Source organism: Grampus griseus (genome assembly GCF_964374135.1).
Source record: "Grampus griseus genome assembly, chromosome: 2".
Taxonomy (NCBI): Eukaryota; Metazoa; Chordata; class Mammalia; order Artiodactyla; family Delphinidae; genus Grampus; species Grampus griseus.
The window spans coordinates 85,472,508-85,499,672 of NC_139018.1; the positions used below are offsets into that span (position 1 = coordinate 85,472,508).

Consider the following 27,165-nt stretch of genomic DNA (forward strand, 5'->3'; position numbering starts at 1 on the left):
GGAAGCCTTGTCTGAACCTCCAAGTCTGGGCCAGGTGCCCCTTGTAGCCCAGGGCCCTCTGCTCTCCTCCCGATGGAGCACTGGCTACAGTTCACTGCAATGGCAGGTCGGTGCATCTGTCTCCACCTCCCACTGCACCCTGGGAAGCTCAGGAAACCCATGTTGGCACCGCTAGATATTTGTTGAATAAATGAATGATAGAAAAGCCCAACTTCCTGCTATTGGGCTGTATCAGTACCCAAGAAATTCTGGGCTGAGTCACCACAGATATAGATAGGCACGTTTAATGGCTCTGCTCAGAAAGAGACTCCCTGGGGACCTGCTTAGTCCTCCTGGACCCCTCCCTTGGCTTTTCCTGGGCTCTGGGGCACCTCCTGCTGGTCTGCCTCCTGTACACAAGGAGCCTGCAGGCAGGGACCCACCAGGCCTACACTCACTTGCTTAGCATGATTTGAAGGACCCTGTAAAGGCCCATTTCCCTCTAACATCCCTTTCCTATCATCAGTCCATGCCTAAAATTGTCCCATTAAATCCACTAAATAAAGTTTCAGGTATTTTGGCCGAAGGCTTAAATCTCTAATTAAGATAAAAAGACTCCTGGAAGAGCCAGGATTGATCAGACACCCACATGTCAAGCATTAATTTATTTCCCAGTCCTTTCGTAGGGAGCCGTTCCACCTCCTCCCCAACAAGGTTGGCAAGGAGAGTGAAGCCCAAGAGGGGATAATCCTGGGGAAGGAGGGATGATGAGGTAGCCGCTGGACCCAGATGACGATCTGGGGCATAGGCATAATGAACTGACTGTAAGGCAGGGACCATCGAGCTGGCAATGAAGAGTGGTTAAGCAAGGATGACCCAATTCTGAGAATTTCAGGGACTTCAGGGAATTTCCTAAGCACAGATAGGTTCTAATCCTTGTTCTTCATGAAGTGACAGAGGGCTTGGTCATCAGAATGACATGTCTCTTTTCCCAGAATGTGGGTGGCCAAGATGAATCAATGATCTCTATAGATGTCAAGAACATTGTCTTCCTAATACCTTAGAGACACCTGCCTCACACCCCCTGGGAGTGCTGGTTTGAGTTTATTTTCCCAAGAGGAGTAAAAACTCTTGACAGCGGGGAGATTTCCGGGCTGATTTTCTCCCAGCTCTGGTGCAGGGCTGGGTGGTGTGCTCCTTGATGGGGCAGTCACCCCTGAATCTCATCCCTGAATCTCATCCCTTTCAGCCTCCTGGAAATCTTAGAAACTCAGGCACTCATTACAGGACTGAACCAGAGAGGAGCTTGTTTTTGATCCAAGCTGGAAGGCACAATGTGGGGCAAGGGTAACCCAGGACCTGCAAGAGGTTAGGATAGACTCAACCCAGGTGAGGCAGCAACAGATCCCAGCCTGTGACAACTGTGGATCCAGACACGTGACCTGGGCTGCTGACACCCCCAGACACCATGGCTGCCCCCGGACGCTGTTCTTTAGGGAAATGAGGAAAACATAAAAAGGGGTTCCCAAAGGGGCCAGGGTGTCCCCGAAGGGCAGCCTGTGTGCCAGAGGCGTGTGGGGGGAAGGGGGAGAGGAGGGTGGTGGAGCAGACCTCAGCCTGTTTCTCTGGTTCCTGTTCCCCATCCCACCCCCTCCTCTAGGGCTTGTAGGTGACGGGTGTAGCAGGGAGAAGACAAAAGGAAGGGCCCTGGACGCGGGGGAAGGTATGAGCGCACAGGTGTAGACACGCCGTGCGAGTGTGAGGCCCGCATGACACACAGGGCTGGGACAGATACGCCTCCAGAGGAGCTGAGGCAGGCGAGGCAGCTGCCGGCATGCGAGAGCTGTGGCCGTCCCTGAGGGAAATGGGCTGAGGTGTCTGATAACCCACGCTGGCACGGCAGGAAAGGCAGAAAAGGCAGGCAGGTCCTGGGTCCAGCGGACACTTCCAGGCCCCTCAGGTCACTCACTGGTGGCCTGAGAGGTCCCGAGAAGCCCAAGAAGTCCGTGGCCCTCTGGCTGGTCTTGTGACAGAGCCAGGCCCCAAATGATGCTGGCTGCAATTGATCCCCCGGCATGGGCTCTGGACACTCACCCTCCCAGGGGCCCAGTCTGAATGCTGCCTGATCCCTTTGTTCTCTCTGGGGCTCCAGGGCCCTCCTTCCTCCACCCTCCACACTCATCCTTACACTGCAGTGTTGCAGCGACAGCTTCCCGGAAGGTCTGTCAGCCTCTCCCACCTGTGCTCCTGCACCATCTGCATATAAGCCCTCGGGAAGTCATGCAATCCCTTCCTCAAGAGCTCAGGTGCCCATCACTTAGATTCCTGTCAACCCTCTGAACGGCCCTGACCTCCTCCTCCTGGCTTGTCTCCCTTAACCCCCAGCGGTCCAGACCTGGCATCAAACACTGATTCTGCTTTCGGCAATTAATCCTCAATGTGCGAAATGGGCCCCACAGCCCTGCCTTCAGGTTGTGCGGAAGATGAATGATGTTTGGATGTCTGGCCCCAGCTGGCCCCCAGCAGGGGCTCGGGGGGACGCAGCTCCTCTCCCTCAGACTGGGCTCCCCAGGCCTCTGGATGCTCACACCCTGTCCCCTCAAAGCAGCTTTCCTCAGCTACTCCCAGCTTTCAGTGTCCTCCAGTTCTAAATTCTGTGGTGACAAGATGAGAATGCCGTCCTCTATTACTACTCTATAATTGCTTTGGGCATAGACACCTCCCCATGTATCACGGCTCTCCCAGGCTAATTGAATCCTGGGGTGAGGGCAGTATAACAGAGCTTTGGGGAAACTGGAGCCCTTGGGCGATTCCTGTGTGGTCACCAGTGAGTGGGGACCCCCTCAGCCATGGGCCTTGACACAGAGCTTTCTCCTCCTTGAGGGCCAAGCTTCCTCACTGGATGGGGTGGGGGGAGATGAGGGCAGCATAGGGAGGGGCTTTTGTTCTGCCCACCCAGATGCCTTCATTTCTTCCTGAAGCCAAAGACTTCCCTGGGCCCCCGTGGTCTGGGAATGCAGCAGGGGCTGGGATGAAAGGGACGTTAAAGTTGCAAGAAGACACTGCACAAAGAGCCCTGGTGAGTCAAACCACATCCATGGCCTGAACTGAGGAACTCGACGCTATGGGGCACCCGGCATGCACTGTAGAACCCGTTTGAGATCCAGGTCCTGAGAAGGGCACTGGGGCTGGCCGGCAGCTGGCTCCATGGTACTCAAGGGCCCTTCCTTCCCTGCCACCCCTAACAGGCCGTAAACTCATGCAGAGACAAGGAGTGCCCAGTGTGGGAGAAGCTACTCCTGGAACGGATCCTAGGGAGGGGAGAGTGGGGAGGAGAGAGCGAAGTGAGCCGTTGGAGGAGGCCGAATGCAGGGGCCGGTCATGCCAAGGGTGCAGCTAGAGAGAGGGGCCTGGGAAAATGATACAAACCCCAAAGTCTGTAATACAACTTGAACATAGAGCGTGCACACACACACACACACACACACACACACACACACACACACTCATGCGCGTGCGCGCGCGCGCGCACACACACAGCCACACCTGACCATTTCTCCCCCGGGGCCTGTCTCCATCCTGGCCCCAGATGCAGAGAAGAAGGAGGGAAGAGGGAGGGGGATACTTACCCACGTCAGCCTGTTGGACGTTTTTCATCCGGATGACCCTCACTGTCAGCAGGTGGCATGGAGACAGCTCCTCCTGTGGATTGAGAGAACAGTGGACTCACTCTTTGGGCGATTGTGGCAGGTGGCCTTGATGGAGAGAGCAGCACAGGCTCCCACTGCCCAGGCTCAAGCAACCTCCCCACTGTCCATCGGTGTTTCTGGGCTCTGGAGGCTGCTTCTGGTCCCCAGGCGGCCCGAGGCTATGGACGTGAGGGGCTTTGTCCTCACCCCACTCTGAGCCAGCACACCCGGGAAGAGGGACAGCAAGAGGGACGGAACATGCCTGTTCCGTCCCTGTCTTGCTTGTTTGGATCTGGGAATTGGAAGCCCTTTTCCTGAGCATTTTACCCAGGCTTAGACAAGTCTTTTTACTGTCCACTCCCAGCCCACGCCCATGGCAGACACCATCGGACTCCTCCAACCCACCCAACGACATTTATAGAGGCCTCTGAACTGGAACCCTTTACTCCACATCGTCCACTCCATGTTACTAGAATCACTTTCTACCCTTCCAAGAAGATGCAATTCTTCTGTATTTAAAATAATATTGGGGGACTTCCCTGGTGGCGCAGGTTAAAAATCTGCCTGCCAATGCAGGGGACACAGGTTCGAGCCCTGGTCCGGGAAGATCCCACATGCCGTGGAGCAACTAAGCCCATGCGCCACAACTACCGAGCCTGCACTCTACAGCCTGTGAGCCCCAACTACTGAAGCCCGTGTGCTGCAATTACTGAAGCCTGGGCGCCTAGAGCCCATGCTCCACAACAACAGAAGCCATGGCAGTGAGAAGCCTGCGCACTGCAACGAAGAGCAGCCCCCGCTCGCCACAACTAGAAAAAGCCCGTGTGCAGCAACGAAGACGCAACGCAGACAAAAAAATAAATAAAAATTAAAAACAATATAACATTGGGATTTAGGGAAAAACATGAGAGTATGAAGGAAAAAAGTCCCCATAATGCCACCACTCAGAAAAGGTCACTATTTATAATTATTTTTATTTTCAACTCAGACTGCCCACAGATAGTTCATCTGCCTTGGCGGTTATCAGAGATAATACTATTTGTAATAGCATCTACTGAACACGTACTGCAGTAGGGGCGGGGCAGAGCGGGGCAGGGCAGTCACCGACCCTTAGTGCGAGACCCTGAGCTCAGGGGTTAGAGGTCCCACTCAGTCAGCTTCACGGGGGTCCTGGGGCAGAGAGTGCAGTGGAGGTGGACAGTGGCCTTCTCCCCAGGGCCCTCCAGCCTCAGGCCAGCGGGTGAGCTGGGCTCCTGGGGGACAGGCTGGGTGCTGGGTCTCGCAGAGCCCCAGAGCCCTTGCCATGGCCACCCACTGGCCGGGCCCAGGCCACGAAGCAGCAGTGAACCTCTCCGCAGTCCCCGCCTCTGCGACCTAATGGCGGCGGGGTCTCCATGGGTCACAGGCCGTGGGACCCACCCCTGTTTGGGTGGCCTGAGGAGCCCGAGGGCCAGCTGGTTCCTGGGTGCCTGGCTTCCTCAGTGATGAGATCTGTGCAGGGTCTGGGGATCTTGCCCTGAGGACACCGCCAGCTGAGATCTGCCTCCTCAGCCAGGCCTGGGCACTGGCGCGAGGACCCAGACTGGAGGCTGGTCCAACACTCCCAGGCAGGGAACCAGCCCACGTAGGGACCCCCTCCACTTACCAGAGGCTGGACCTCAGAGGGCAAAAGTTGAGCCTTGGGACCTTGCCCTTTCTTGTCAGAAGAGAGAATAACATTTGTTTTGGTGGAGGTTTACAGGAACATCGTGACCTGACTGTGACCTGACCTCAAGAACAAAGGCTCGGACACCGAGAAGTCTGCAACAACTAACCATGCCCCTCCTTCACCTTTCCTATAAAAGGGCTTCGCTGAAAGCTTTCAGGGAGTTTGGGAATTTTTAAGGCATGAGCCACCAGTCTCCTTGCATGGCCCTGCAATAAACTTTCCTCCGCTCCAAACTCCGACGTTTTGGTATTGTTTGGCCTCACTGTGCATCGGGTCCACGGACTTGCATTTGGTAACATTACTATTTGCTAGACACTTCTCTTATAGTTTCTAATCCTCATAAAACCTTTATAATAGAGGTATTGCCATCTTTTTAAAAGTTAAGAAATAATTGACGTATAACATTGTATAAGGTTGAGGTATACAGCATAATGATTTGATATATGTATTTAGTATTGCCAGATGATTACCACAAGAAGTTTAGTTATCCATCATCACACATAGTTAAATTTTTTTTTTCCTTGTCATGAGAACTGTTATTTTGATGGCTGTCCTTCCAGCCTCTTCGGGGCTTAATTCTGACCAGGAACAATAGGACGACGGCTGGGAAGACAGTTGCTTAGTCCCTGAGATAGATACATACGTCAGTTTTAGGGCTTCTTCCTCCTCTCTCCCCAACAACTGCCTCACAATCGGAACAAAAGCCACACTGGCAGACACATACAGGCCTGAGGATTCCTTCTGTGAGATTAACTCTGAAATGTTGAATATATTCATGGTCAATAACTTGCTCTAATGGGATTGCCTTTTGAGCTTTGTAACTGGGCCAAAGGTCACAACACTGCTTCTCTTTTGGTTCTGGAAATACGGCTCAGCCTCTGGGCACATGGGCTCGTCATTCTCACTCCCCACCTGGGCAGAGCGTGTGTCCTGGTTTGATCTGGTGAGGAGGCAGGAGTCAGCTTTCATCCAGGAGAGCAATTCTGGTGAAACCTGTTCCCCCTGGCCCATTTTCTCAGAAGGCAGCTAGAGGGCTACAAGAGGGGAGCTGCCTGAGGACTCAGCCCAGGCAGGGGTCACTCCTCATGTCTCTGAACCCAGGGTCACGATCCTCTTGGCCATCATAGGTCTTCTCCTGCCTCCAGGAGGGGCTGCCCTTGGCCCTGCCCAGCTCCCGTGTGTCTTCGCTGGGAGAGAATGAGCATCTACAGCTTCCCGCAGGACCTCACTTGAGGTCTCCCTGCCTTCCAGGAAAAGCTCTCTGCTGTCATCTAACACGATACCTTCCAACGAGGCTGACCATTTCTTTCTACTCTAACTCAGCCCCATTAACAACACAGCTACCATCTGCTGAGTGTCTTCCAAATGCTAAGTGTTGTGTATATAATCTCTATATTTTATCTTACTATTAGCCTTGCTTTACAGATAGAGAATCTGAGCCTAAGTCCTTTGACTTCAGGCACTCAGCTAGAATCAAAGGAAACTGAGTTTCAATCCAATTCTAATTCTTAAGCCCACGTTCATAACCACAATTATACTGTCACCTTACTTGAAAGCGACCGTGGGCAAACACGAAGACAGGCGCTGCTTACCCTGATCTCCTCGTGCTTGGTCTTGTCCTCTGAAAATCTATTTTCCCGGCAGAGTCTTCTTTTCACCCGTCATTCCCCCAAAGCCCCCAAATAATCCCCACACTCTGGCAGTCCTTCTATTTACAGTGCTCTTCTGACACATTTCATCACCTCTCTCTGTTTTAAACAGACAGAGCATGTCAGAACTGTAAGGGTACTTGGAGAAGCTCTCGCTTTCTAGCAGCCACGGATGGCTCCTTTGTGGTCATTCTGGAGCCTCAGATTACGCCTTTAGCCCAGGAATTTGCAGAAGACACCCAATTGCAAAGCACTCTGCAAAGCACTCTTACATCTGCCAGCAGGGAGCCAGAGCCTGGAGGGTTTGAGAGACAGCCCAGAGGGGCGGTGCGGAGAGGAAGGCAGTGGGAACATGGGACTCGGGTCTTGGGCCCAGATGATTCCAGAAATGAGGTCTGTGAAAAATGACCTTCTGGGATTAACATGAGTGTACATATTTTGCTCCTGGTATGATCAGCTCAATTGGAGTGGTGCTAGACACAAGCAAAACTTCATGGCCCCAGAGGTAATGAATAGAAAGACGTAGAAAGACGTAAAGATCAAAGTACAGCGTCTGTGACTATGGGAACCTGAAACCAGTGAGCTTACGGAACCCAAGTGTATGGGGTAGCTTACGGGATCCAGGTAAGAACTTCAGGGACTTAGACAGGCTCATCCTTCCAATAGGATGCCCTGGCTGGGCATCAGGGTGAAAGTTTAACAACAGGCATGGCCAGGCTGCGGCCCTGGAGTTGGGATGGGCAGTAATCCTCCAGTTCATGGGGGTATTGGAGGGTCCTGGGATAAGGACCAGGGAGCACTCCCTGGAGGGGCTAGAACTGAAGGCAGGGATTATTTGGCAACCAGCGGAGGAGTGTATTTAGACACTTTAATAACCAGAACAGCTGTGCAGGGAGGGTGGCTGGATGGTGGTTTGCTGGGAAGTCACTGCTCAGGCTGCAGACACACCTGGCTCCAGCCTCCTCCCTCACCTCGGTCCCTGGGGCTGGACTTGCCAGGACTCCATTTCCCCCGAAAACTCCTCAGGACAGGGGTATCTTGCCAGCTCATATGGAAAAGAGCTTGACTCTCAGCACTGGCTATTGTGCAATCCAATATTACCCCTTCCCAAACCCTCACTTTAGAGATAGGACTTTGGCGGGGAAGTTGGGAATACAATTCCTTACCCTCCTCTAGTGCGCTGGGCTCTGCTCTACCTGGGGTTGCTGCATCTGTTCTCAACTACCGCCCGCCCCCCCACCCCATCCCAGCCAGACTCTGAGGAAGGTACTGTTATCCTGCTTTGCAGAGGAGAAGACCGAGGTTAGAGAGCTTGCATCTCACATGGGGTCACGCAGCCCAGAAGGGGCGGGGCCAGGACTCAGACGCAGATCCACCTGACTGCAGGGCAGAGCCCTCTCCGTCCACCTGGAGGCTGGCTCTCACCGTGAATTAACCAACTCAGTTAAAAGCTTGCTCCAGGTCATGCACTAGACTAGTTAATAGCAGAGGCAGGAGTAAAACCCTCAGCTCCCATTTTGGGACTGTCCTCACACCCCAAGAAACTAGCTATCATCACAAATTAGAAGAATATTTAGTTACAGATGGGCTCCCAGGGCCTGGCTCCCAGGTGCGGGGGAGGGTTGGGAGGAGGGTCTGACAACCCTGTTTCAGAAGTGGTTAGGGTCAGACATACCCAAACCACACCAGCGCATGAGGTCTGGGTGCTGACGAGGGAGTACAACTCCCGGGGAACCTGTGGGAACTCCCCTCCGCGGGGCTTCTCAGGGCAGGCCCGGCTGGCGATGCCACCTCCTCCTCCCTAGAGAGCTGGGTGTATCCATCAGTTCCCTGCAACACCTGTGTCAGAGCTCAGACCAGCCTGGCGATAGCTTCTAGGAGGCAAGGGCCCTCCCTAAAAGGAGAGCATTGGGATGGGAACTCTGTGGGATCCCAGAGCATTTCCCTGCTAGTCTGAGCAGCACCCCAGACCAGGGGTCACCTGGGAGGAGCCACTATGGCTGTTTTCCTTTTTATCACCCAGGCTAGGTGAGAGGTCAGGGCAAGAAATCCCAGCTCTGAGTCATGGACCCTCCAGGACCTGAGAGGGATGGGCACAGCTCTCCATTGCTTCATTCCCGCTTCAAGGTAAGCTCTGTCCCTCTGTGGAGGTTTCTCCTTGCCCAAGCGCCAGGAGACTCAACGACACAGGAGAGGCAGGAGCATGTGTGGACCAGAGGCTATCTCAGCCCCCTGAGGGCTGTGGAGGAACACGGCCCAGAAGGCAACGTCTATCCTGGCCCAGGCGGTGGGACACCAGGCACCATACAGCACGGGGTTTCCCTCCTGGGCTCCTTGGAGACTGAGCAGGGTCTCCACCTCCCACCCCAAAGGGACAAGACACTTTCAGGGCGTGATCACTCCATGATTTAGTGTGGGCCGGGGGAAGGTAAGGAGGAAGATGTTGCTGCTGACAGCCCTTGCCATGGCATGCCTACAGCAAATCGGAAGACAGAGACGATGGGAAAGCCAAGGCAGAGCTGGTCTAGAGCCCTGGAAACCTGACCCATGAACCTGGGGTGTCTCTGCAAGGCCGTGAGGGGCTGCATAGACCCAGGAGTCTAGACCACAGACCCAGGAGGGGTGCCTCGTGACCAATGGAGACAGGTTGGCAATGGCACAGATCCTCACTGGACACCACACCACACACTCTCCCAGCAGGCAGTTCAAGACGTCCACAAGGTAAATGCCTGCTCACCGTTAGGAGAGGCCAAATGTGACCCACCCCCAGCAGTGCTGAGCACTGTCCTCCTGGGTGCTGCTGGGCCCAGGACGTCCCTGAGCCACTCCATAGAGTCTTGTCAAGCCCGTAGGTATCCGCAGCTGGGCCATCCACCCAGGAGCCCAGCCCCAACTGGGCCAGACTGTGTCCCCTGGTGCCGGGCAGGGGCTGCCCTAGCCGAGGTGCTCCACGTCTCTGGAGTCTGCGGTGCCCCCAGCCCTCCCTGAACCCGTCTCCTGCTCTCAGCTCCGGACCCACCCAGCCCTGCTCCCTCACCTCCAAGGTGCAGGTGGCGGAGGGCCTGCCATCTTCTGCTTGAATTGGGTGTGACGGGTGGTGGGAGGCTGAGACAAGCATCTCCTTCTGGAGCATGGTGTGGCTCTGCCGTTGGGCAGTGAGATGGGGAACTTATACTCTTACTCAGAGCTCCGCCCTCTGGAAGACTCTTGGCAGTGTCTCGGATTGCCCGGGGAGGGGTTTAGGTAGGTAGACAGATGGGGTTCCTGGGCACAGGCCTCTTAGTATCAAGGGACCCTCAGGTCTTCAGATCCTGGAAATGCAGGGACCAGCAGGGTCACGGGTCTGCTGCCCCAAGAAGAATGACCAGGCTGTCCACTGCCCCAGAGAATGGCAGGAAGAGGCTGTTGGAGCCTCATGACTTCAGGATTAGCCCAGCCATGATTTGGAAAAGCTGTCTCTACAGCTTGTCAAGGTCATGGCTCAGAGGTGCCCCTCTGGGGGATATGCCCTCACTCCTAATTCTACTTAGCCCCATGGCTCAGTGCCCCAGGAGCTGTAGGCAGGGACCTCAGGAGAGGCAGGGACCATGACCAGGACTTCTTTCCATGAAGAAGGAAAGTAATTGCCTGAATCCCTGGTGAGGAGAGAGTCAAGGGCTAGTGGTCCCTGCCCTCCCAGGCAGGTAGAGAAAGGGTGAGCCCAGCCCCTGCCCAGGCTCAGAGATGCTCTCGCCCCATGCAGCTGATCCCTATCTCTGTCCTGGTGGCTGGCTCACTCCAGGGGTCTGGGGAGGCAGCTTTGCTTGCTCAGCTGCACAGCTGGGAGCTTTGGGAATTTCCTGCCTGAGCTATTGCCTGGGGGCCCACAACCGGCTTTTCCGGCCCATGGATTAAAGTGATTTTATGAAACTAAGGGTGAGATCTGAATACAGGGCTGCTTGGGCTTGAAGGCAGGGATGGAACCTGGTCAGTGGTATCTGTGGGGCCTCTCCGTATGCCAGGTGGAGGACATCCCCACCCTGCTCCTCTCTGCTTGCCAGGCTCTCCAGACGGGGGATGGGGCCTTAGCTTGGACCCCTCCCAGCCTGCCCCCTTCCCTGCCGCTGCCATGGCGCACTGCCAGGGACACAAACAGCATCCGCGCCCCTCGGTGGACTCTACCAAATTCCATTTCGTTCACAGCACTTAGTGAGCACCTACTGCATACATGCTACTAAGAGAGGAAAGTCCAAGCTTGAAGCTGCTGACAGTCCAGCTGGGGAACCAAATGCTTCCAACCCCTCAGAAGCTCAGAGGTCTGAGTCTCCTGTGGTAACGGGGGTATCCTAGAAGGAGCAATAGAAACCCTTTACATTTGTAAAAATCTGTGGTTTGCAGACCTAATAACTGGCTACGGAGCACAGAAACGGGGAAATGAGTGTCAGCTGGGAAAGGAAAGAGTGGGCATGAGAAGGCTTCGTGGAAGAGGCAGCATCTGAATTAGGTCTTGCAGGAGAGATGGGATTGCAGTAGCTAACGATAGGTGAGAAGGGCATCATGGGAAGAAGGAGCAGTAGGAACAGGAATAAGGAGGCCAGAAAGCAGGCTATGCTCAGGTATGTAAGTGGGCTGGTATCAGAGTAGCGAGTTGTGTGGGAGGAGGTATGGCGGGGAGGAGAGTGGGACACAGAGGGTGGTGGAAGTTGGGCAGAGAGAAGGGAGGTTCTGTGAAGGAACAAATCTGGAAAGATATATTAGGCCCCCATAGTTGTGACCTTTAAAAGGCATACTTTAGGGACTTCCCTGGTGGTCCAGTGGCTAAGACTCCGCACTCCCAATGCAGGGGGCCCAGGTTCGATCCCTGGTCGGGGAACTAGATCCCTCATGCTGCAACTAAATGACCTGCACATGGCAAGGAAGATCCCGTGTGCTGCAACTAAGACCTGGAGCAGCCAGATAAATAAATAAATATTTTTAAAAATTAAAGAAAAATAAAAGGTGTGCTTTAAATTTGGACTTATTCTCTAGGCAATGGGGAGCCATCAATGGTTTTTGAGCAGGACAGTGACATGATCAGAGCTGAAATTTCGGAAGGCAATGGTGATTCATGTTGTAGACAACCCAGCCCACAGCACTACAATGTCCTGAATGTGATGTGGTGAGGCTATAGTGAGGGAAGGGGGACACTCCCCCCAACGGAGGTGTCCTCCTGGTACCCATTCCCTCCACTCCCCCCCACTTCACCATCAAATGGGCCCAGGGCAAGCCCCAAACTCCAAAACATTCCTCAAAGCCTAGAACTTGATCCTCCTCTCACTGAAGGAGCCTAGCCACAAACACCCACCCTACCCCGCTCCATCCATCCTCGGCAGCCTGTGAAAACTCTGGGTCTCCAATCCTTGTATTTCCTCATTGTGCATAAACTCCTCAAGAGCGGGGCCTCACTTTAGCTGAATGAAATCAGATTGAATAGGAAGCTAACAGGAGGTGGGGTGGAAGCTTCTTCCTCCACACCCTCTACACAGCCTCTGACCCCGGTGGGAGCTGGTGCAACAGCAAACAGAGTGGACTCGCCTGCCAGCATTTACTGCCTGGCTCTGAGCTGACAGGGTGCAGTCGGGAAGGAAACAACAAAGCATTTGTGATCTAGGGAGGGGAGCAGAGAGGGCTGAGTTAAGTGGTGAATTGTCCAGTGTGGACTCTAAGTAGGGCAGGAGGGGACAGAGGCCTTGGTGGTGGGAGCTGTGGGAGTGGGCTGGGAAGGTGGGGAGTGCCAGGCATAAGGTAACGTCCAACTATGGGGCGACGGGAGCCTAACCCCCTCCTCTGATCCAGTGTGTCTCTGAATGAACCCACAATTAAAGCTACAACAGTGTTCTTGGTACACAATCTGATGCTCCAGAGCTCCTTCACGCGGAAATTCTGAAGCCGTCTCCGCACAAAGTGGAGGGGACTTGGTTTCTCTCTACCCACCGCCCTTTCCTCCCTAATGAGCAGAAAGCCTGAGATCTCCCCAGAGCCCCCCAACCTGCTCTTCTGAGCCTCCACCTCTGACTGTGTCCGGGGGTCTTGTTAACTGGCTCCCATTTATCAGGGTGACCAGGAGCTGCCTTCACCAGCCGCCTCTTGGTCTCAGGTAACCCAGCATTGGAAAGTACATTCCTCCCAGTGGCTCAGCTGACATCACTCGCAGGAGAACCAGCAAGGATGAATTCTTCACCTTTCCTCTTTCAAGATGCCTCGGATGCCTGTCCCTTCCGTCCCACCCCATCAGCAGCATCTGATTCTCAGCCTCTTGCCTCTCACGAGTTTTTGCCCCACAAACCAGGCTGGCCAGTGAGCTTCGTAACCACGCCCTCAACCTGTCATTCTCCCGCTCAACACGTCTAATGCTTTTCCATTCTTGCCAACGAATTCTGGATTCCAATACCTTCCAAGCAGAGCCCAGAAACAGCCCTATGTACACATGAAATTTCATTATACAATGAAGGAAGTATTTCAAATCAGTGATGAAACGATGGACTATTCATTACTGGAAAAAGTATTATAGCTTACCATTTGGAATAATATAAAGTTAGTTATAAAGTTAAAATGAACTTCATAACCACACAAAAATAAATTCCAGACAGATTAAATATCTAAACGTTAAAATAACACTATAGAAGGTTTAAAATAAAATATTAGAGAATGATGAGGAAGAGGAGGATTTTCCTAAACAAGGTATAAAACCTAGAAACCAATAGGGAAATGCTGCCAGATTTGTTTTTAATTTTTAAAAACAATTTATTTATTTTTGGCTATGTTGGTTCTTTGTTGCTACGCACAGGCTTTCTCTAGTTGTGGCGAGCTGGGGCCACTCCTTGCTGTGGTGCGTAGACCTCTCACCATGGCAGCCTCTTGTGTTGTGCAGCATGGGCTCTAGGTGCGTAGGCCTCAGTAGCTGTGGCTCACGGGCCTAGCTGCTCCTCGGCATGGGGGATCTTCCTGGACCAGGGATCGAACCCGTGTCCCCTGCATTGGCAGGCAGATTCTTAACCACTGCGCTACCAGGGAAGTCCCTGTTGCCAGATTTAAATACATAGAAAGGGACTTCCCTGGTGGTGCAGTGGTTAAGAGTCCACCTGCCAATGCAGGGGACACACTTTGATCCCTGGTCTGGGAAGATCCCACGTGCCATGGAGCAACTAGGCCTGTGCACCACAACTACTGAGCCTGCACTCTAGAGCCCTCAAGCCACAACTACTGAAACCCATGCACTGCAACTACTGAGCCCGTGTGCTGCAACTACTGAAGCCCACATGCCTAGATCCTGTGCTCCGCAACAAGAGAAGCCACCGCAATGAGAAGCCTGCGCACTGCAACGAAGAGCAGCCCCCGCTCGCTGCAACTAGAGAAAGCCACGTGCAGCAACGAAGACCCAACACAGCCAAAGACAAAACAAAACAAACAAACAAAAAACATAGAAATGTAAAACTGGGGTAAAGCAAAAGATGCCATAAGCACAGTTCTACCTCCAAAACTTATCCCAAATTCCTTCCTCTTAATAAATATCTGTGGATAACAAACCACTCTTAAAAAATACCAGTAAAGAGGAGAGTCTTACCCTGCCTGGTACTAAAATAAACTACAAAGTCACACTAACACAAGCAGTAGGGTGTTGGTGCGAGAATAGGACCAATGGAACAAAGTAGAGGGGGCAGACGTAGACCCCGATATTTAAGGGAACTTAACATATGAGAAAATTGGCACCACAAATCAATAGAAAAAGAACAGTTTAAGAGGTGACATGGTCATGAGTGGCTCAGTGTATAATGTAAAATAAAACAGCATCCTCACCTGTCCCCATATAAAAAGATGGGCTGTAAATGGGGTGAACATAAGAAAGGGAAAACTATGAAGTTGGCAGAAGATAACATAGGAGAGTCTATTTGTGGTCTTGGGGATGAGGATTTCTTAAACATCAGTTTGAATCCACAAACCACAAGGAAAAAAATTTCTAAATTTGATTACATAAGAATTAAGGGTTTCTGTCAACTAAGAACACAGAGAAACAGTTAATAGACAGCCGACAGAATAACAGAAGACATTCGCATTGCATTTGCAAATCACAAAAGGATTAATGTCTAGTATATAGGAAGAATTCTTACATACTCCACAAGAAAAAGACGGCCATGCCAACACAAAAGTGAACCAAAGATTTGAACCTGCAATATATAGGAGGGGAAACCCAAAAAACTAACAAGCATTTGAGGAGACGCTCAAAATCATTGGTAATCAGAGAAATTAAAACCAAAATGAAATTTCACTGCAGCTATTAAATTGGAAAGCACTGAGAAAGTTGAATAAAGATTGCCTTTCTTTGGGGAGAGAATGGGAAAGGATTTGTGGGTTCAGGGAAGTAACAATCAAGAAGACAAACTCGGGGCTCATGGGCATCTAGGGTGATAACAGGCCATGTCCTCGGCCCTCTGCACTCAAGTGAAATTATTTTCCCTCCTGCTTTACCCCAGAGTCACTGCCACTGCTCCAGCCTGAGTCATCATCTCCCTCATCTCAGCTATGGCACTAGCCTAACTGGTCTTCCTGCTTGCACTTTTGCCTTGTTATAAGCCATTCTCTACAGAATCTCCTAAAAACATAACTAGATTATTCGACAGCCCCGGTTAGAACCCTCCCATAGCTTCTGGTGGCTTTTACTTCTTGTCATGGCTTCTCACATTCTACTCCTTCCCTTGAACACAGTTCAGCTTGTGAAGTGGAGATGCTGCTTTATTTCACCCTGTATAGTGAGCCACTTGTAGCCATGTCATCTATTAAACAGTGTGTTCTTTTCCTATTGATCCGTGGTGCCAATTTTATGATATATTAAGTTTCCTTAAATATCAGGGTCTGTCTCATGGCCCTCCATGCCCTGAACGTGGTAAATCCTTTTCCACATCAGGGATTTTTGCGCTCGTCGCTCCCTTGCCCGAAGTCCTTGACTTTCTGCTCTGTGCATAGCTGGCTCTTTCTTCTCTCTCATGGCTCTGCTCAAGTGTCATTTTCTCCAGCAGGCCTGCCCTGACCACCCTTTATAACATGTATGTCTTTCAACCACTTATTTGCTTCCGTGTTTCTCTGGTTATTAATTAAGTTAAATTAGATCAAATCTAACTTAATATATCATATGTTGATTTATCATGTTCATCTTTTTGCCTCGTTCCACCAGACCGTAACCCTTTTCAGGGCAGGAACATTGCTGGTCTTGTTCATCAACTGGAAACACCTAACGCCCATCAGTAAGAAGACGGTTAGTTATGGTACGTTCACCACGGGCCCATCACACAGATGCCGACAGCAACAGAGTGGCTACCATCTATTGAATGTTTACAAAGTGACGGGGACTATTCTTCATATCTTGTATTACCTGTGAAGTAGATACTATTATGATCTCATTTTAAAAATTAATTGAGACATGGAGAGGGTAAGCCACTTCCTCAGAGTCACCATAGTAAGTGACAGGGCTGTGATGCAAATCAGCCTGTCCCGGAACTTCTGGCCTTAACCCTCATACACTCAGCCTTTTGGGAGATGCTACTGCCCTGGAAAATCAAGATTCTCCACTATGTTTTTTAAATGTCTCTTTACGTTCCTGTGTTCATTGATAAAGCTCAATTTCCTAAAACAAACATATAATGAGTAACACAGACATAGAAAACAAACGTATGATTCCCTTAAAGGGAAAAGGGGGTAGGGGAGGGATAAATTAGGAGTTTGGGATTAAGAGATACAAACTATTGTATATAAAATAGGTAAACAACAAGGTCCTGCTGTATAGCACAGGGAACTATACTCAATATCCTGTAATAGACCATAATGGAAACGAATATGAAAAAGAATGTATATATAAGTATAACTGAATCACTTTGCTGTACATCAGAAACTAACACAACATTGTAAATCAACTATACTTCAATTAAAAAAAACATACAGTGAGTAAACACAGTTTTGACAACATAAAGTAAAGCAAATATTATACCCTCCAAGTAACGGGAGATAAAAAAAAAAATCAACCATTGAAGTTAATATGTAAAGATGTCTCAGAACTTCTGGTCAACAGATTAGACGTGACTATTTCATGATGACAAGATATAAAATAAGGATAAATATGGGCTTCCCTGGTGGCGCAGTGGTTGAGAGTCCGCCTGCCGATACAGGGGACATGGGTTCGTGCCCCGGTTCAGGAGGATCCCACATGCCGCGGAGCGGCTGGGCCCGTAAGCCATGGCCGCTGAGCCTGCGTTTCCGGAGCCTGTGCTCCACAACGGGAGAGGCCACAACAGTGAGAGGCCCGCGTACCGCAAAAAAAAAAAAAAAAAAAAAAAAAGATAAATATGACAAGAAAGGTTCTTTATTCCAATGTAGGTAGTATTTATGTTCCTAATGTTGTCAACAGATCCTGCCCTTCTTTATCTTTATAAGCAGATGTTAAAGTCCTACTCAGTGCTTTGTATTCTCAAAGCACTTGTGTCCATAGCTCAACATTTCTCAATCTTGTGAGGTTTCTGCTACTAAAGCTTGTGCCTCTGGTTTCAACTGGATGATAGGTTTTATCGTCCTGACTCTCTCTCACACATAGCAAGACTGCCTGGAGCTTTCTGTACACTGAGTTTGCTCTTTGTCACCAGTCACCTCTGTGAGGATGACATTGTCCAGTTAGTTCAAGGTCTAGATGTTGAAGTTTCACAGACCTGGATTTGAACACTTGTTCTGCCACATGTTAGCTGCATGAACTTGGGTGGGTTTATCCCTCTAAGCCTGAGTTTCTCCATCTGAAAAGTGGGAAGCAAAAGAATTCCTACCTCATAGGGTGGTTGTGAAGACTAAACGAGATAAAGTCATAGCACATGGCCGGCCCTTAGTTAGCGATGGATTCAATACAAGTGCTATGATCCACAGGACAGCAACCTCAGACACCAAGATGTCATCTGCCCAAGGAGCTCACAACGTACGTTGGGTGAGACAGGAAGGTCATGCAAATGGTCTCATATGAGGAGAGGTATAAAAACATGCTGCTTGGGGATCACAGCCACCCAGGGCTGGGCAAGTCAGAAGAGGCTGCCTGGAATAGGAAAAACTTGAACTTGCCCTCGAAGGAAGGATAAGGACCCAGGAAAGAGCATTTTTGTCTGGTGAGACAGCATGAGCAAAGGTATGAAGACTCAGAAAGGATATTAAATAAGGTACCAAATGTCAAGTGTAAGAATCACGATGATTCTTCTGTTGGCAGTGGTGACGCATGAGCAGAGAATATTTAAGAACGAGAGCAAATCCTACTCCTACAGGCAGAACAGGTGGCCGTCGGCACTGTGTGGTTTGGGTGAGCTGGAAGGCAGGCATGCCTCCTTCATCAGTCCAGGGTGGCTCCTTGGTGCAAGCCGTGGCCTGCAAAAGCCCCCTGATAAATAAATGCCTCCCCCTCTTCACCAGCCGGGAGTGGCCGCTGGTCTCGTCCTACCCAAATGCCCTGCAGTCTCCCAGGGCCCCCAGTTCCATGCAGACTCTGCCTCAGCTTCTCTAGCTGTCACTCTGGGCCTGAGGGGACGGTACCCAGGAAGGATAAACATGCATGTCTGTGGAGGAGGAGGAGGAATCCGGAGCAGGGCCTGTGAGTGTCAGAGGGAGACGATGGGAAGCAAGGTTGCAGGCTCCATTCGTTTCTTCATGGCCTCTGGTCACCTGGCCAGAGCAGAGTCCCATCCATCTGTGTTTAGGTCAGGCTAAGTCTACACAGGCAGACACCGCCTTTCTCTCTGGTCACTTTACAGAGATGGAAGGGCTTCCTGCTGGCCTCAAGGCCGGATATGGGCAGAGACCAGGTAGGGCAGGAGTCACCTGGCCATGGAGCCCGCAGGGCGCCAAGTGCTAGCCGCAGGTGGCATTGCTCAGTGGAGGAGACAGCTGATGTGACACAGGTGGAGAACCTTCACTGAGCACTCATGAAGTGCCCAGCACCGGCTCTAATTCTGAACAGACTGACTCTGAACAGAGATTTCTTGTATGTAAGGAACTCTTTGGTGAGTCTCTCCTGGGAATCAAAGACTTAACAAAGAGTTAAAAAAAAAAACAAAAAAACGGATGCAATGTGAACATTTTAACCTGTATGGTTTTGTTTTTTGTTTTTGTCCCTGCAATCCTTTTGGTCCTTTCTTCCCTCAAACTGACCCCTGGCCTCTGCTGCCCTGAGGAAGGAGACCGTCTTCAAAATACAAAGAGAAACAGAAGATAAATCTTGGTTTCTAAATTTCTCTAGGCCTCAGTTTTCCTGTAAATAACAGATATGGAAAAATACATAGGCAGTCATTTATCCTTGCCCCACCTCCACCATCCGACAGCTGGCGTAACAGCGAGAAACTCTTGGGATCCAGAGCGGAGGGCACGTCTGACCTCTGTGAGATGCAGCCTCACAGATGTGCCCTTCGGCTCCCAGAGAGTAGAGGGAAGAGGCCTGGGCAGACTCATGGAAACTCCGCAAGGCTGCCTGAGGGGCCCTGGAAGTAAGGAGAGCTGTGGGCCTGTGGGCGATGGTGGGGCTGAGTGAACCAACAGTGAGAACTGCTGGGCTGGGGTTGCTGGAGCCTGAGGACCCAGCTCGGGAAAAGCCGCATGAGGGCATCTTGGCGGACGGCCCAGTAGAATGATTGCACTTTTGGCAAACTCATCATTTGGTGAATTGACTTATTTTTTTTACTTTAAAAATCAACTTTACTGAGGTATAATTTAACACAATAAAGTTTATCCATTTGATGGGTTTTGACAACTATATACAAATGTGCAACCACTGCCACAATCAAGACGGAGATCATTTCCTTTGCTCCCAAAATTTGTCTCATGGCCCTTTTGGGCAACGCTTCCACTTCTCCCTGGGCCTCAGGGAGCCAGTGATCTGCTTTCTGTTGCTGCCAATTAGATGGGTCTTTTCTAGAGCTTCACGTAAGTGGAGTCATACTCTTCAATCTTTTGTGGTGACTTCTTTCGTTTGGTGTAAAGTTTTTGAGATTTATCTATGTTGTTGTATGAGTTCTTTCTTTTTCACTGCTGTGTAGTTTTCCTTTGTAAAAATTACAATTTGTTTATTCATTTGTCAGTTAAAGGATAAAGGTGTTTCCATTTTCAGCAGTTATGAATAAAGCTGTTATGAATACACACATACAGGTGTTTGCGTAAATATGAGTCTTCATTGCTCTTGGGAAAATAACTACGACTGGAATGACTAGGTCTGACTGATTTTTACCTAGTGACCCAGAGCTAGTGTGATGTCACATCTGGGCTCATCTGACAATCCCAGCCTCCTGTCCTCGGCACTTCTCCACTCTCCCTGGGGGTAGGAAGATGAGTTGTAGTGGTTCAGACGGGAAACCCATGGTGACTCAGGCCAGGGTGAGTGGCAGGGATGGAGAGAAGTGATGGGATTCAAGACGTATTTCGGGGGACTTCTCTGGTGGTGCAGTGCTTAAGAATACGCCTGCCAATGCAGGGGACATGGGTTCAAGCCCTGGTCTGGGAAGATTCCACATGCTGCGGAGCAACTAAGCCCGTGAACCACAACTACTGAACCTGCACTCTAGATCCCACAAGCTACAACTACTGAGCCCACGTGCCACAACTACTGAAGCCCCTGCACCCTAGAACCCGCACACTGCAACTACTGAAGGCCACGCGCCTAGAGCCCGTGCTCTGCAACAAGAGAAGCCACTGCAATGAGAAGTCTGCTCACTGTGACGAAGAGTAGCCCCCGCTCGCCGCAACTAGAGAAAGCCCGTGCGCAGCAACGAAGACCCAACGTAGCCAAAAAAAAAAAAAAAAGACGAATTTCAGGATACAACCATCACAGTATGATGGTTTAGATATGGAGGGCGGGGCAGAAGATGTCCAGTGGGCTTCAGTAACCTGAGGTGAAAAGATGTAATGCACAGGGGTGGTCCTGAGGGAAATGCATCAAGTACAAAAGTAGAGGAGGGGCTTCCCTGGTGGCACAGTGGTTGAGAGTCCGTCTGCCGATGCAGGGGACGCGGGTTCGTGCCCCGGTCCGGGAGGATCCCACATGCCACAGAGCGGCTGGGCCCGTGAGCCATGGCCACTGAGCCCATGTGTCCGGAGCCTGTGCTCCACAACGGGAGAGGCCACAGCAGTGAGAGGCCCGCGTACTACCAAAAAAAAAAAGTAGAGGGCAGAAGGGGAGAGACTGGGGAACTGAGCTTTGAGCTGGGCCTGAAATGCGGGCCAGGCTAGGAAAGGCAGCAGGAAGGGAGGGCATTCCAGGAAGGGAAGCAGCAGAATCCAGGTGAAGGGGTGGGAATGAGCTTGGCTTACACCCTGTAGGCGGCACAGAGTAGGGCGAGTCCCGCCAGGAGGGAAGGGTGGGCGCCGGGCCATAGGGTGGGCAGCTGGGGTGGGGTCCGATTTCGTCAGGCCTCTGGAGCCAGGCAGAGGTATCAGCCTTGATGTCAGAGATCATGGGAAGCCGCGTGGGCTCTGAGGCCTGCAGTCAGCCACCTGTCACTCAGTGTTCCAGGTGTGCACCAGAGGCCGCAAAGACACTAACAAGCAGCCACAAAGCTTGTGCTTCCTGAAGAAATTTACTGACAACCCACTCTGATAAAAGTACGGGGCGTTTATAGACAAAGTCTCTTGGCTTCCTTGGTTTCTTCCAACCTCATTGGCAATTCCTTCTCAGTCTTCTTTGGTGGCTCTTCTGTCTCCACCAGGCGTCTAGAAGGTGGGGAGCAGAAGGGCATAGGCTTCTGCTTCTTCCCTTCTGTCTGCCCCACCCCACCCCCATTTTTGGGAGACCTCATCCAGCTTCATGGCTTCAACAACCATCTATATTCTGCTTCATGTAGTCAACCCAATTATCTCCCCGACCTATCTCCCAAGTTCCAGACTTGTGTTTGCACCTGCCCACCTGACATCTCTGCTCGGATATGCATATATCAAGCACCTCAAACTTAAAATGTCCAACACAGAAACCTCCAGTCTCCTCCATCCCAACCCATTTGGGGAACCCTACCTTGGTGTTCCCTAGATGACTAAGGGGTACCTCCCAGTTATTAAGGCAAAAACCTAGGAGGCGGCTTTGTGTTCTCATTCCATATCCAATCTATCAGCAAGATAGAAGTTCTGCCTCCAGAAAAATTCAGAATCTGTCCACTTGTATTTAAGCCGCCTCCATTTCCTCCTGGATCACAGCCAGCGCCTCTTCACTTGCCTCCCTGTTTCCCCTCAGGCAGTCCATTCCACAGACCAGCCGCAGTGGTCGGTGTAAAACAGAAATCAGATAAAGTCCACCGTCAGATTAGAAGCTTCCAGTGGCTCCCGCCTGATGCCTCAGAACAGCCCCAAAGCTGCCTCCTGCTGCACTGGGTCAGCATAAGGCTCTGACTACTTCCTTTCTTCCCCTGCTCTCTGCTCTCCAGACACACTGGTCTCCTCTCTGTTTCCAGAACAGACCAGCCTTGTGCCCACCTCAGGGCCTTTGCACTTAGAAGTTGCTCTCTGTGGAACATTTTCCCACCGGTCTTCTTATGGCTCAGATCTTGGTTCAGATGTCACCATCCTACCTCCTGTCTGTCCCCTCCCTGCTGAAAGTCACCCTCTATCACATGTTTAGTTCCAGTAGCTTTGACATAGAAACAGTCATGTATTTATTTACTGTCTGTCTCCCCCATTAGAATGTAAGTTTCAGGAGGACTGGATCCTGTCTGACCTGCTCAGTGCTCTGTCTTCCACTCCTAGAACAATACCGGGGGCACGGTGGGACCTTGATAAATATTTGTTCAAGGAATGAATATGGGCTTCAGATGTGGTTCCTGGTCTTCCTGAGATGGAAGACATGTAACAAACCACAGGAAGAGTTGCCTAAGAATACAGTGCAGGAAATGGTAACTCTGAAAACGAATCCGATAAACTCATTTTTGCTGAAGTATTGCTGGATGACGATATGCTACCCAGTAATGCCAGCCTCCACGGGGCCCTAGAAAGATGAAGACGTAATCTACAGGGTGGTCCTGGAGGGAAACCCTTCAAGGACCAAAATGGAGGGCAGATGAGACACTATTGGAAGATTGGTGGGTCCTTGTGGGTCCCTCAAAATTTGCCATATGGAGGATTCCTCTGTCACTGAATGCAGACACATCCTCCCCAATCATACACATTCCCCCCACATACATACATTCCCTAATATTACACCCCCTCTTGCAGAGCTGACTGCGATTCTTCTTATCTTGTGCAGGTATTTCATACCCGTCTTAGGGAAGAACCAATTGACAAGCTTCTGAGAAATTCCATGGAAATTTGCAAAAATAAAGCACTATAAACTCTGACATTTCACCATAAATCTTAACAAATTATAGTACAGGCACACAATGGAATATTATTCTGCCATTGAGGTGACAATTATGAAGTTTAATTATCAACGAAGAAAACATTCATGGCTGTAATTTTAGGTTAAGACAAAAAACCTGGACATAGATCTGGTATAAGTATTATAAGCACAACTATATCAACATTATCTAAGGAGAAAAAAGACTGAAAGGGAATAGTTATCGTATTGAGTTAATGCGATTACAATGGGTTTTTCCTTTATGTTTCCAGACATTTTTTGAAATGACTTTTACACACATAAAAATGAAAGTATTAAGGTTAAGCACAGTGTCTTTGCCTCTGTCCCAGCCCTGTGGCCTTCCCGCTCTTCCCTCAAGCAGCTGAAACAAGACAAGGGCACAGCCTCATTCCTGAGCCATGTCAGGCATGGGGATGACAGGGCAGAGGGGAGAAAGAATTGTAACGTCACAACAACAACGACGACAGCGGTCAGCATGGTTCCAGCTTCCTGTGCTCCAAACACTCTGCTATCCACACCTGACATGATTTTGCCCCAGAGGTGGAGAAACTGAGAGGTGAAGTCTGAGAGGTTAAGGAACTGGTCTGAGGTCCCAGGGTTGGCAACTGACAAAGAAAGTTATGGAAGCCCTGGTCTGATTTCACAGCCCACGCTCTCAACCACTCTTAAGGAGGACGGCGCTCTTACAGATACCGAATCCCTGTGTTTCAATGGCTCTCACAGCTTTGAGGGGCCACCTCTGAGTCAGGAGGCCTCTGATGCCAGGGAGGGGCAGGGGGTGCAGGCCCCTGACCTCCCAGCAGGGCTGTAGCTGGTGCATCTCCCGCTGTATCACATCAGGAGCAGGCCTGGCCTACTGGACCACAGGGACTTCCCCACTGGGGAACAGGGGACTACAGGAAGGGCGGGAAGGTGTGGGGCAGAGAGGGGGAGAGGAGCCACCACTCTTCACCTGTGACTCTGAGAGGGGTCACCGGCAGGGGCCCTGGTGCTTCTATGGGGCAGTCAGTCTGGTCAAGGGGACGAATCTTGGGGGGACTGGTCATCTGCCCAGCTGCCCTCAGGTACCTTGGGTGGTGGACACTGGGTTGACAGCCACAGCTATGAAGTGGGACCTACTGGGGCCAGGCAAGGTGACCCCGTGGTGGAGGGCCAGGATGGAGCCAGCAAGCCAGGGTCCAGACAGAGTGGGACAGAGGCAGAGGGGTCCACAGGGGGCAAAGTGACCACGACGCAGTGCTCCTGTGAACAAGGTCCATGGACGGATGCGAGCCTTGCCCCCTGCTGAGCTCAGCCTGGCACTGCTGCTGAGACCAGAGCGGCCAGAGGGGCACAAGAACACGGACCCCTCCCCATTGCTGGGAGCCCACAGGAAGCTCACACACCTGCCCGGTGGAGAAGCTGGGGAGGCAGATCTGGATCTACTGATGATTGCCTAAAGCCAAGGTTCAATTTTTGTAGCCCACTCAATTTACCAGATGGGAATGACTTAGTCAAGGTTTTCTCTTCACTGGCCCATAGGTGGGGTCCGTGAGGAAGGCCAAATCAGTACATTCCCTCCAACTTCCTCAGAGCTGCGCGTGGTTACAGTTATGACCCTGCCCTGCCGCTAGGCTAGACGGCACAGGCCTAGAATCTATATGTGCCAGGTGGTCTGCTAAGTCATTCACCTGCAGGATGCTGACCCCTCAGTATCACATCAATCGAAACACCTGCCATCTCAGCTCTCCTATGGACTTAGCTGGGTGACCTTAACCCCACTGAGCCTCACTTTCGTCATCACCACTAATCCCTCCCAAGCACATAGAGTGCATGCAGTGAAAGGTCATCACCGTCAGAGTTAACAACTCTTTGGGGCACAGAGACAGGTAAGGACGGGTAGGTGATGGGCGGGGCCAAAGGGATGCATCTGGGAAAGAAAGAAATTAACAAAAACACAACCTGTTAACTCTGCAGCAATGCAGGTGATCTTACTTATAGTCAGGAAAGCGGGGGTAAAATTTAAGGGGCCAGGAGCACTCCCCAGAAATGCAAACATACCTGAGAGCCCCCAGGGGCCATGGGAAGTAGAGGTGGGAGATGGGGAGTTTCCAAGACCTGCGTCTGCTCCAACTCACTGACACTCCTTCCTGCTGTGCTGCCTTCTTCATCCCCTTGTAGGCTCTGCAGGACAAACACATCAGTTCCCGAGCCAGGCTGGCCTTCTGAGGTCTGGATAGTCATTCCAGCCACATCCACCTCTCTGGGTCTTAGAACAGGCTGTTTGGTACTGGGTTGGTCCTTAACAGCGAGGCAAACCGCGGATATCCTTGGGAAATTTCAAGGGGGTTTTGCAAAACAGCCAAAGCAATGTCATCGGATTCCTCCTGAAGCTAAATGAGCCTGATGGTTACAGAGGTGAAGGAAGTCAGTGCTTAGCTAAAAGAGTCCCACACCTCTGTGAATACATCAGCCAATCTGGGCCGACTCTGGTGGAGAGAATGTTCCTGCTCTGTGTAGAGAGTCAGCAGCAAGATACAATTACATTCACCTGGAGCAGCTCTCCTCAGGGGAGGCCTGCATTTCTGAGCTCAGATCCAGGCTCCTCACTGCTCAGGGCTATTTCTAAAAGTGTGACACTCAATATGTCAGTGGGGAGGGAAGAGGGAGCAAGGGCTGAGGGTCAGGTGGCTGAGACCATCTAGGCCCCTGGTGGAGTCCCTGGCTCTTGGCTGACACCCCCAGATCTCTCTTTTGAGCCCTGAAAATAAATCCCTAGCCTGGTGTTCAGCGCTGATGGAGGGGCCACAGGCCAGAAGGGAATTCGGTAATCTACTCTGCCTCTCATTTTCAGCCCTGTCTTTGGTTTGATAGACGCCATTTCTGGCAGCTTAAAGACAATGCATCATAGCTCCACAGTAAAAACAAAAATGCAAAAATAAAAACAAAACACAAACCCTCTTTGTGTCTGTTTACAAGTGTTTTAAAATATACGTTCAAAATGCGCATCTTTCCGTTTCTCTGTGTGTGGGCTCTGAGTGATCCAGCATCCTCTCTAGCTGGGGCCACTCCATCATCCCCCTCCCCATTTCAAGACTCTCTTTTCTGAGGCTGTGGTTCTCCCGTGGGGCCGGCCTCTGGCCTAAACAGCCCTGTCAGAAATCAAGCAGCAGTCAGACTCCCAGGTCTGACTGACTACAGTCCTGTTTGGGGGGCGGGGTTGGGGGGAGATGTATGTAAAGTGTCACTTTTCTGTTTGTGCTAAAAGGTAGCAGAATTCGCACCCTCTACCCCTAATTAAGTCACTTAGCATTCAGGATTATTTTCAGCTGAAAGCAATTAAGAAGAAGCCGATACAAGAAAAGCTTTCTGCTCTCCCTCTATTTGCCTAAAAGCAGTAGGTACCTTTCCTTCCCTCTCCACCAGTTAGAACAGAACTTAATCAGACCTTAATCAGAACTTAATTCCAGACCTTCATCAGCCCACAGAAGCGCCAGTGCTATAACAGTAAATTATAGAAAATTATGTGACTAGGAAGATAAGGGTTAATTTAACCAGGTCTGTTTGTGCCTCTACTCCTCATCTTTAGGGATAAGAATGTTTCTTTCCTCCTAGTATATCTTCTAAACACATGGAGTTGTTTAAAAAAATAAATTTATTTATTTATTTTTGGCTGCATTGGGTCTTTGTTGCTGTGGGTTTTCTCTAGTTGAGGTGAGCGGGGGCTACTCTTCGTAGCCGTGCACGGGCTTCTCATTGCAGTGGCTTCTCTTGCTGTGGAGCATGGGCTCTAGAGCACAG

General features: G+C 50.9%; 1 protein-coding gene across 2 annotated transcripts in view; it reads right to left on the reverse strand.

Moving 5' to 3' along the window:
- The window catches only part of PLA2G4E (phospholipase A2 group IVE), a gene marked incomplete at its 5' end in the record, with an annotated part of 57,812 nt that extends 32,189 nt beyond the window's left edge, over positions 1-25,623 (reverse strand). The window contains 2 exons of one of the 2 annotated variants that reach the window (XM_082649062.1): positions 3,609-3,681; positions 25,426-25,623. In XM_082649062.1, the coding sequence (XP_082505188.1) occupies positions 3,609-3,681; positions 25,426-25,608 (256 nt within the window). Of the gene's footprint in view, positions 1-3,608; positions 3,682-10,062; positions 10,159-25,425 lie in introns of those variants that run through there. The other variant, XM_082649063.1, reaches the window with a different exon arrangement.
- Positions 25,624-27,165: the final 1,542 nt, after the last annotated feature.